Source organism: Vanessa cardui, chromosome W (genome assembly GCF_905220365.1).
Source record: "Vanessa cardui chromosome W, ilVanCard2.1, whole genome shotgun sequence".
NCBI lineage: Eukaryota > Metazoa > Arthropoda > Insecta > Lepidoptera > Nymphalidae > Vanessa > Vanessa cardui.
Window position 1 is genome coordinate 5,947,222 of NC_061153.1, and position 11,941 is coordinate 5,959,162.

Genomic DNA, 11,941 nt, shown 5'->3' on the forward strand with positions numbered 1-11,941 from the left:
TAACAGAGGAATGTGTGGTATGTACAAAAGAAGCATGTGAGGGAGTATTTATATCGAGTACGTTAGTATATCCAATTAATGGCAAAATACCAGTTCGAATTTTGAATACGACCTCAAAAGATATAACTTTGTCTGGAATTAAACTTAATATAGAAAATTTAAAGAAATATAATATTTGTAACTTTAATAAGATCGAGAAAAGTCATCGCGAGTTAAAACACTCTTGTCAAAATTGAAGTTAGATAATTTAAATAAAGAGGAAAGGATTAACATAGAAAGTTTATGTGCGAAATATCCCGATATCTTTTATTTGGAAGGGGACAAGTTATCAACCACTGATATTTATCAGCACTCGATTAAAGTAAACCCGAATATACAACCATTTTTTCAAAACCTTATCGATTGCCCATGCTTTAAAAAATGAAATTAAAAACCAAATTGATCAAATGTTGAAAGAAAATATTATTGAACCATGTCAAAGTCAATGGTCCAGTCCAATCTTGTTAGTTCCAAAGAAAAGTAACCGAAATGGAAACAAAAAATGGCATTTGGTCATAGATTACAGAAAACTTAATAAAAGTATACAGTAACAGTACATAAGTATACATGATGACAAATTTCCTTTTCCAAATATAACAGAAATTTTAGATTCGTTATCTGGTTGCATGTATTTTTCTCATTTAGATTTACATCAAGGAATAATGTAAGCTTAGACCCAGACAGTCGCAAGTATACTGCTTTTTGTTCCGGACAGTTTCAGATGACTAGAATGCCTATGGGCTTAAAAACCAGTCCTAGTTCATTTTCGCGTATGATGACTATGGCAATGACAGGGTTAACATACGAAAAATGTTTGGTGTACCAAGACGATTTAGTTTGTTTAAGTAGAGACTTACCTAGTCACATTAAGAATTTACAATCCATTTTTGAAAGATTACGTAAAGTTAATCTAAAGATAACTCCTCAGAAGTGTATTTTCTTACAGAAGGAACTATTTTACTTGGGACATATTGTGTGAGCAGAGGGTGTTATACCAGATTCTAATAAAATAGAACTCGTTAAAGATTACCCAATTCCTACTTAAGTCGACGAAATCAAAAGATTCGTTGTGTTTGTAAATTATTACAGGAAATTTATTCCTAATTTTGCAACAAAAGCACATCCTACAGCTTTTGGAATGTATCGTTATCAAAACTTGTAGCAGATAGACGGCTCGCTCTTTCCTTTTTTCGGCGTAACCCAATCCCACGGAACTTTAAGATTTTACAGGAAAAAATTAGTAATACTCAAAAAATTATGCGTAAGTATCAATATAAATTAAGAAACGATTATTATACTTCAATTGATAGCAGGGTAACTCAAAGTGAGATGTGGTATAAAGTGAGTTGGTTAAAAGGGTCTAAAAGACCAAGTGTTGGAGTCGATATCTCGGTGGAGAAGAATAAAAGAAAGTGGACTGTATAAAATGTTGTAATTCGCGATCAACGTAGTACAAGTGAAGAAAGATGGGAACGTGATAAGTGTGCGCGTCGAGCGATGTTTCAGCTGACTACTAGACGGGCGTTGGCCGCCGCGGTGCCCCCCCCTGCCACTCGGGCAATGACCGCTGCGTCCCTTTCTGTAGTACGCGTGCCTCTCACTCGCTCCATGTTGAGTGTATGACTCAACATACTCCCCCGGTTGAAGTGTCTTCAACAGCAGTGACTGGAAGAGGGCAGATGGTATTAAAAGCACGGCGTAAGACGCCTCTACGTGTGCGGATGTCGGCAACCCTTCCGATACCATCCTTTCCTGGGAGGACCTTTATGATACTGCCCAATGGCCACATCAATGGAGGTGACGTCTTGTCCTTGATGACAACAAGATCTCCTTCCTTTAGCTCGCCTGAAGACCGGCACCATTTGGTTCGTTCCTGAAGCCATATGTTAAATTTATATAACGAAATAATAATTTAATTACTACTAGCAACATCTGTCTCTAGATATGTCAACCCTATTTGTTCTGTCATTGTGTCTTCCGTTCAAATAAAAACTGTTCAGTCTGTAAAAATTCAACGAGTGTTTCATTAGGTTATGGGCCCAGTCCCGCTAAATTCAGTAAAAAGTATTAGTTTTCTGCAGTGAAATGGCTGGTAGTTACATCGTAAATGTTCCTAAACTCAAGGGACGCGAAAACTACGACGAGTGGGCTTTCGCGGTTGAGAATTTTATGATATTGGAAGGCGTTGATATCAACAAGAAAGATGGCGAAGCAGCAACTAGCGTCGAAGATCAAAAGGCAAAAGCGAAATTAGTAATGACCATCGATTCATCCCTGTATGTGCATATAAAGTGTGAAAAAACAGTGCACGGTGTTTGGACAAAGCTAAAATCGCTGTTTGATGATTCGGGTTTTACACGCAGAATCAGTTTGTTGCGAACTCTCATCTCTATACGGCTCGAAAATTGCGATTCAATGACGGCGTACATAACTCAGCTCATTGATACGGCGCATAAATTGAAAGGAACGGGCTTTGATATTAATGAAGAATGGGTAGGTTCATTGTTATTGGCGGGACTACCCGACAAATTTTCGCCAATGATAATGGCCATAGAGCACTCGGGTATCGCCATTTCCGCTGACGTGATAAAAACAAAATTGATGGACATGAGTGATAATGTTGGCAGTACTGAAACAGAAAGTGCATTTATAACGGCTAAAAACTGGCAACGGAAAAAAATTGGCAAAACTGGAGATACGTCAACGTCAAATCGACCTGTCAAACCTATTAAATGTTACAAATGTAAACAAATTGGTCATTACAAAAACCAATGCCCACAAAATAAAGAAAAGCAAGTAAATGCATTTAGTGCAGTTTTCCTCAATGGCAGTTTCAGTAAACAAGAATGGTATATCGATTCGGGAGCCAGCAATCACATGATGATATGTCAGGAAAACATCAAAAATACGTCACATAACCTAACAACAAAGGAGATTATAGTGGCTAATAAAACGACTATGCCAGTGTTGTGTTCAGGAGATACACAGATTACGACGGTTGTTGAGAATTCAGAACATGATATTTTGGTCAAGGATGTGTTATGTATACCAAATCTCACCACTAACCTTTTGTCGGTCAGCCAGTTGATAAAGCATGGCAACAAAGTAAGTTTCCAACAAGAACATTGTTACATCAGAAATCGGCAGAACGAGTTGATTGGCATAGCACAGTTGGTGAATTGAGTATACAGACTTAACACTCGGCCAGCATATTCATTAGCAGCTTCAGCTAGAACAACCTCAGATGTAACATGGCATCGAAGACTCGGTCATATTAATAGTACAGACATGAATGCAATGAAAAATGGTGCTGTTGAAGGTTTAATGTATAACAAAAAGGCTAACATTGGCAAGTTCAACTGCACAGTGTGCTGTGAGGGCAAGCAGACAAGGTTACCTTTTCCACAGAGCAGTCACAGAAGTGAAAAAGTCCTCGAGATTGTGCATGCAGATGTGTGTGGCCCAATGGAGAACAAATCAATAGGTTCATCCAGATATTTCTTGCTATTTGTTGACGATTATAGCAGGATGTCATTCGTGTATTTTTTGAAAAATAAAAGTGAAGTATTTGCCACTTTCAGAGAGTTCAAGAATATGGTTGAAAAACAGACGAATTCCAGTATTAAGACCTTAAGGACTGATAATGGCACAGAATTTTGTTCAAATGAAATGAGAGATTGTTTGAAACAAAACGGCATCATTCATCAGAGAACCAATCCTTACAGTCCAGAACAAAATGGAATGTGTGAACGTTTTAACCGAACTATTGTTGAAAAAGCAAGGTGTCTGTTATATGATGCTAAATTAGAGAAAAAGTTCTGGGCAGAAGCAGTACATACAGCTGTATATTTAAAAAACCGATCAATAGCTTCAGGACTGCACCGGAAGACACCTTATGAACTTTGGCATGGTCGAAAACCAAATATCAGCCACATACGAGTATTTGGTAGTATAGTAATGTCACATGTTCCTAAAGAGAAACGCCTGAAGTGGAACAAAAAGGCAGAAAAACATTATCTTGTTGGATACGCAGATAAGGTGAAGGGCTATAGGCTATATAACCCAAAGACCAACAAAGTAATAACAAGCCGAGATGTTACAATAATAGAACGAAATGATAACCCAGAAAAAATACAAGCAGTAGTTGAAGAGAATCTAAGCGCACCAGCAAATCCTGCCGAGCAACATGAAGACCAGACCAGCTCCGACTCTGATGAATCTACTAGTACAGTAATATCAAAGGATGATAGTACTTATGTAGAAGAAGAACCATCTACTAGTTCCTCAGAAGAGTTTTTCGATACTGTACCATTGAGAGAATTGAAGGACCTTAATCAAATGACTAAACCGAAGGCAGAAGTAAGACAAAGAAAGAAGCCAGAGAGATACGGTTGCAGTAATATGTGTGTTGAAGCAGATTTTAATCTGTATGGAGACCAGATAACATATGAAGAGGCTATAAGCGGTCCAGAGGCAGAAGAATGGTGTCAGGCTATGAAGGAGGAGCTCAAGTCATTCCAAGATAACAAGGCATGGGAAGTGGTGGATAAGCCAAATAAAGCTACAGTGGTTCAGTGTAAGTGGGTGTTTAAAAAGAAATTAGACAAGTGTGAAAAAGTGAGATATCGTGCGCGTTTGGTGGCGAAGGGCTTCATCCAAAAAGCAGGTATAGACTACAAAGAGACATTTTCCCCTGTGCTTCGATACTCTACTCTAAGACTTTTATTTGCATTGAGTGTCAAATATGACCTAGATATAACTCACCTAGATGTTACCACAGCATTTTTAAATGGCTATTTGGATGAAACTGTCTATATGAAATTACCAGAAAATTTTGTTTGTCAGAATAGAGAAAATAAACTACTAAAGTTGAATAGGGCAATCTATGGCTTGAAGCAATCTGCTCGGGCATGGTATAAACGAGTAGATGATTGTTTGCAAGGATTAGGTTATAAAAAGTCTTTGTATGAGCCGTGCTTGTTTGTTAAGCAGAACGAGAAATCTAAAACATTTATAGCTCTGTTTGTTGATGACTTTTTTATTTTTTCTAACTGTAAAATTGAAACTGAATGTCTAAAAACTGAATTAAATTCAAAATTTAAGTTAAAAGATTTAGGAGAAATCCGACAATGTTTAGGCATGAGGGTTAGAAAAGAAAACAATGTTTTGATTGTAGACCAAGAACAATTTGTTGAACAGTTGTTAAGGAGATTTAACATGGAAAATTGTAATCCAATAAATACACCAATGGAAGTAAATTTGAAACTTAAAAAGGAAGATATTTGTTCCACTAAATATCCCTACTCCCTTCTATACGACGAAACCGTTGCAAGTTGGAGACGTTGGAGCTGTGGACTTGTGAATGTGGCAGCATGATTAAAGATCGCCCAATGAGAAAGTGTGAAGGAGTCAAAGGGGTAAGGTTAAACTCTAGGTGAAGGCGCTGCTCTGGTAGGTTACCCATAATCGGTCGAATTGTATTAGCCTTAATCCTACAACACCTAACGCAATGATGTGTAACCCTTTTTGCTAAGTTTCGTCTCCCAATAGGCCAATAGTGATGACGAATACTGGCAAGTAGCAATTGAGGTTCGGCGTGCATTAGTTTGATATGGTACATGTTAAATAATAATTTACAAATGTGGTGAGAGCTTGATAAAAGAATGGGGTGCTTAACGTTATAATCGTAAAATGAATTTTTAAGTCTGCCTCCTATGCGAATTAATTTTGTATCCATGTCTAAGAACGGCGATAGGGATAACAATTTATTTTTTGCAGGTAACGGTTTACCTGAAATTAACAATTTGTATTCTTCGGGAAATGACTCCCGTTGACTATGTTTTAATATTTGATTTAAAGATAAATTTAATTCAAATTACTTTAATTCCGCATTCAGATGACTGTTTTTTACATTTATTTATAAAACGCAAGATATATGAAACGACTCTCTGTAATTTATTAAAGCTGAATAATTAGAATAAAAATTTAAAAACATGTTTTCTTGTTTAATGTCAACATGATGAGAAACTACAATTTCAGATGTATTATTTTATAATTGATGAGGGAAGTTAGGCCAAGAAGATGGACTTTTTTGTAAAAACTGTGGACCTGACCACCACAAAGAAGATGATGACAACTTGTCAGCTCTAAGTCCGCGCGAAGCGAGGTCTGCGGGGTTCTCAAGAGACGGAACGTAACGCCATGAACATGTCCCGACAGAGTCTTGAATTTCACAAACGCGATGACGAACAAAGGCTTTAAGTTGAGTTGGCGATGTAGATAGCCAACCCAAGACGATTGTAGAGTCACACCAAAATATGGACTCGTCGATATGTAGAGTCAATGATTGACATACCTTTGTATGTAAGCGTGACCCTAATAATGCAGCGCAAAGTTCCAGCCGAGGCATCGTGGTTGGCTTGATTGGAGCCACCTTAATCTTAGCAGTAAGAAGATGCACGTGAACTCTGCCATCCAATGACTCGCTGCGAACATATACACATGCACCATAAGCCTTTTCAGAGGCATCTGAAAACACATGGAGTTGTATAGTTTTTGGCGAGTCACAAACCACCCATCTAGGTATTTGTATGGCATTTAAAAGGGGTAAACTTTTTTGAAAGTCGCACCAAATACTTTGAATGTTAGCTGGAACAGGCTCGTCCCATGAACATTTAGCAAGCCAAAGTTGTTGCATAAGTATTTTTGCTTCAGCTATGCAGGGAACCACAAGACCGATGGGGTCAAAAATTTGTACGATGACTGATAATATTTGACGTTTTGTGACCTTCTCAGTGGAAGTTAAATTAATAAAAAATGAAAATGTGTCACGAGAACACTGCCAGTTAAGACCTAATGTCTTAGACATCTCGTTGTTGCTAAGATCTACGATATCTGATATACCATGATTACCGTATAGAGACACTAGTACTTCGTTTGAGTTAGACTACCATTTCCGTAAATTATATCCAGCTGTCTGAAGAACAGCGATGATTTGGCGACATTGATTTACGGTAGCTGTAACAGACGAAGCACCAGATAAGTAATCATCAACATAGAAGTCAAGAGCTATGGTAAATTTATTTGCTTGATCTCTACTTTCTTCAGCGAGTTGAATTAAGCATCTAGTGGCTAAGAAAGGCGCTGAAGCAGTGCCATACGTCACAGTGTTTAAAGTGTATGTTTTCAAAGGATGCATAGGGCTCTCTCTCCAAAATACTTGTTGTAAGGAACGCTGGCTACTACTTACAAGTGTTTGAAGATACATCTTCTCGATGTCCGCGCTGACTACAATTTTATGCTGACGGAAACGAAGGAGAATTGTTAGCAAATCATCTTGTAAAGTAGGGCCAATCATTTGAATGTCGTTTAATAATTTACCTGTAGTTGTCTTCGCGGAGGCATCAAACACGACTCTTAATTTTGTGGTAGAGCGCAACTCTTCTAAGACACCGTGATGAAGCAAATAATATGAAGGCTCAGATGTAGAGCCGCTTACCTGCTCTATATTCTCGCTCATGTGCCCTAAGTCGATGTATTCTCTCATGAAGTTTATGTAGAGATTTTTAAGATGACTATCTCGCTCCAGACGACGCTCGAGTGATAAAAATCGACGTTTGGCCATGGCTTTTGAATCCCCGAGCACATCAGGCGACTCTTTAAAGGGTATACTTACGACGAAACGTCCATCTGGATTACGATAAGCAGTATCTTTAAATAATTGTTCGAATGATCGTTCTTCAGAGGTTAAATTATGTTTCATAGATACAGAATCTAACTCCCAAAAACGGCTTAAGTCGGGTTGCATATGATCAACAAGCATACATAACTCAGAAGACGAATTATAATGAGCGACTGAACCCGAAATGAGCCAACCAAATTTTGACTCTAGCAAAGTGGGCAAATGTTTACCTAATGCAATACGATTCGCGCCTATTATGCTCCAAAAGACTTCCGCGCCAACAAGTATGTATGTCTATTGACGACGGAACATGGTAGTTAGGATCGGCAAGAAGAATGTTCGTAGGTATAGGTATACTACTTACGTCGATATACGAATTACGAATTGAAGATGAAATTTTTGAGAGAACTAGGCAATTAATTTTAATTGTGAAATCTCCCTTGAAAGATTGAATGGAGATTGAACAAGTTTGCGAACTATCAGATGTTTGTTGATTAATACCAATAACCCTAGAAGGATTATAATAAGTAGAAATATGAAGCTTACGAATTAAGTCATCGGAAATGAAATTAACCGTGCTTCCATTATCCAATAAGACTCTCGCAGTATGGAGGTTGCCCTTGGCGTCCACCACCTTCACGAGCGCTGTGGAAAGGAGAACAACAGACGAATTAGACGAGTTATTTACAGAAAGAGAAATGTTTGGTGTGTCGTGAGAAATTGCACTATTCTCTATATGAAGTAAAGTGTTATGTTTTTCACGACAATATTTGCAATGGCCTAATTTGCACTTCGAGGCATTGTGACCTGGACGAAGACAATTAAGACATACTTTGACTTCGTGAGCTTTTTTAATGCGTGATTGTACAGATAAGTTTTTAAATTTTTCACATGCAAAAATAAAATGATTTTGATGACATAGAGGACATGATATATTTTTTATTTTATTTTCAGTTGATACTACGAAACTTTTAGATCTATTATTAATGTTATTCTTAAATTCGCTTTTCAATTTTAATGAATTTGACTCCTCTAGAGTCTCTAGCAAGTCTATTACTTAAAAATGAAATAAATAGTGAAAGTGTAGGAGGCTCAGACAAGGTATTTCTGTGCTCTTCCCACTCACGACTCGTTACTTGGTCTAACTTGGATGCCATAATGTGTATTACTAGTGTGTCCCAGTACTAAACAGGTTGATCGAGTGTTAAAAGGGCTCTCAGATTTTTATTTGTTGTGTCGATAATATGACGTAAACACTTACTGGACTCTCTGCTGATTGCGTCCACATTAAAGAGTGCTTGCACATGGTTGTTGACAAGTAATCTTTTATTGTCAAACCTCTCACAGAGTAACCGCCAGGCAGCGTCATAGTTATCTGATTTAAAGTGTAAATTGTCTATAACTAATAATGCACTACCCATTAATGAAGCTCGAAGATAATGTAACTTATTTATTTTATCAATGTTATTATTATTGTGAATTATTGAAATAAAAGTATCTCTAAATTCCAACCAATCATGATAGCTACCGGAAAATTTTGGCAAATCAATCTAAGGTAAACGTACTGAGCTTTGTGTTTGTGTGTTATTAGCACAAGAACCCACCTCGGAATTGGCATCCGCCTTGAGAAATTGTCGAGAACTGCTTATCAGCTGGCGCGCAGAGGCCACCAAGTTGTAGAACTGAGTCTCAAATTCTTCACGCTCCGTATATTGTTCTTCAAGAACGTCCGCCAACGTTTCCAAGTCATTCTGTAGTGCGTCGTATTTTTCGTATAAGCCTTCGAAAATGTTAAGTCGATATTCAATTTCAATGACTTGCAATTCACTTAACTTTTCACAAGATTTTGAAAAATTGATATAAGATGCAAACTGAGTAAGCTTAGCTTTTATTGATGCACGCTTCTTAATTAAGCTTTTAAAATCAGACATTTTTTTTTAGAAAATCTGAGCAAAAATAAAAATAAGCAAAGCTTAACTAGCCTATTAAGCAAAGTCACTATCCTGCGAAGCTTAGCAATGAAATGTGCAATGAAGATATCGCTATAAATTTTTTTCAGGCCCAAAGCGTGTCAATCAAAAGTGCTTAGTAATGTTATGAAGTTTATCTAATGCAAACACAACTTAAAATAAACAAAAAAATGATTGCGTATTCTGATGAAAACAATTAAATAAGCTTTTTTATGGGATGGATGAAGAGATGAAAATGCGAAAAAATATGAAGAAAAATGAATATAAATAAAATGAAAAACAAAGAAAAAATATAAAATGTGACAATAATGATATGGAATGTAATGTAAATGGATTGAAGATATGAAAATGATTATGGGAATGAAAATGGATGATTATGAGAAAATAAAAGGAAATATATGGAACAATCTCACGGGTTTTCTTTGCAATCCACTGATGACTGCGGCGTGTAGAACTATGTCAATCTTCTGTACACGATGACAAACCAATGTCGTAAAATTGCTTCTTTTCTGATGGTCTTTGTTCTCGTTGTCCTAATGATCCTATTTCTTACTGCGCCCAACGACGTGAAATCCTCCAAGACGGTTGATATAAATCCGTGTAGTCTTCCACGACGTCTAAAAGCAGAAAACTGAAGCGAGACTTCGATGACGATGTCTTGAACCCGATGACCGCGCCCTAACGGTGGCCGTTCAAAGTTCGACTTCTTGACGATCTTGACCTACGGCAGCTATCCAATTTTGAGGCTCGATGGACCAATGTTGGAGTCGATAGCTCGGTGGAGAAGAATAAAAGAAAGTGGCCTGTATAAAATGTTGTAATTCGCGATCAACGTAGTACAAGTGAAGAAAGATGGGAACGTGATGCGTGTGCGCGTCGAGCGATGTTTCAGCTGACTACTAGACGGGCTTTGGCCGTCGCGGTGCCCCCCCCCTGCCGCTCGGGCAATGACCGCTGCGTCCCTTTCTGTAGTACGCGTGCACTCTCGCTCACTCGCTCCATGTTGAGTGGATGACTCAACACCAAGATCTTTTGTGGGTAAATCAGCTGCCACTGAGCTTTTGCATAGTTTAACTCCTGATTTTGTATCTCCAAAGGAACCTTATTTTAAAGTTATTAAAAATAATTTAGACATACAAATCTCTAGACAAGAGTTAGAACATTGCTTGCTTCACAAAGATACATCTCCCGGAAGTGATAATATTTCTTATTCGATGTTGGCTCATTTACCTTTCAATGGAAAATCCATTTTGCTAAAAATTTTTAATTATTTTTATTCAATTAGCTTTGTACCACAGTGGCAAGATGTTACCATCGTTGCAATCCCAAAGCCGGGAAGAAATCCAGAGTCTTTTGGCTCTTTACGTCCCATATCCCTCATGTCATGTATATGTAAAGTATTCCATAGTATTTTAATTAGACGACTGGAGTGGTACATAGAAAGGAATAAACTACTGTCTCCGGATACCGTTGGCTTTAGAAGATGTCGTTCTACTTTAGATAACCTCAGTAAGTTTATTGATATTAACAATGCCTACAATAATGTCGATGTGATTAGTTTAATTCATATTATGCAGCAACTTGGCATTAATACTAAAATTTGTAAGTATGTATGGAATTTTTTAAAAGAGAGACATGTAAAAATTATAGTAGGTACTTCTACTTATTGTAGAAATACTTGTTGCGGTTTGGCACAGCGAGATCCCCTTTCACCTCTCCTTTTCAATGTCGCTACCAGTAACATCTGCAAAATTATAAATAATGTATTTATCTCGCAATATGCAGACGATTTCGTTCTATATATTATGTGTGATAACGTACACGAAGGAAGACTACAATTACAAATAGCAATTAATAGATTTACTGAATTACTTGCATTTATTGGTTTAGAAATTTCCACAGAAAAAAGCAAATTATGTGTTTTTAAAAGAGGTTATCGCAGACAATCGGTATGTGTATCTATCAATGGAATTCAGATGCAAACTGTTGATTATGTGAAGTATTTAGGACTATGGCTAGATAGATCACTACGATGGTCTAAACATATTAAAGAACTATAAAATAACTGTCTTAGATTAATAAATTTGTTTAAAATATTAGCAGGCTCGGACTGGGGCATTCATCCGGTTCATTTAAGAAGAATTTACATCGCTATGATAAGAAGCAAATTAGATTATGCTTCCTTTTTGTATGGAAATAGTTGCAAAACTCACTTAGATATGCTAGATAAGATCCAAAATCAATGTATGCG

The 11,941-nt window shown here is 37.2% G+C and overlaps 1 protein-coding gene across 5 annotated transcripts; it reads right to left on the bottom strand.

The window, feature by feature from the left end:
• Positions 1-1,598: 1,598 nt before the first annotated feature.
• LOC124542828 lies at positions 1,599-9,652 on the bottom strand. Of its 5 annotated transcripts, none has more exons than XR_006967391.1 (3): positions 9,325-9,652; positions 8,295-8,365; positions 1,599-1,704 (listed from the first exon to the last, which is right to left on the bottom strand). XR_006967391.1 is itself a non-coding variant. In XM_047120711.1 (2 exons), the coding sequence occupies exons 1-2, from the start codon at positions 6,446-6,448 to the stop codon at positions 1,664-1,666; spliced, it is 303 nt and encodes a 100-aa protein (XP_046976667.1). In that variant the 5' UTR covers positions 6,449-6,482; the 3' UTR covers positions 1,599-1,663. The 5 variants fall into 5 exon arrangements, 1 of the variants encoding a protein (XP_046976667.1); XR_006967388.1 differs by having other exon boundaries at positions 1,599-1,912; XR_006967390.1 differs by lacking the exon at positions 1,599-1,704 and adding an exon at positions 6,482-6,524.
• Between the last annotated feature and the right edge of the window lie 2,289 nt (positions 9,653-11,941).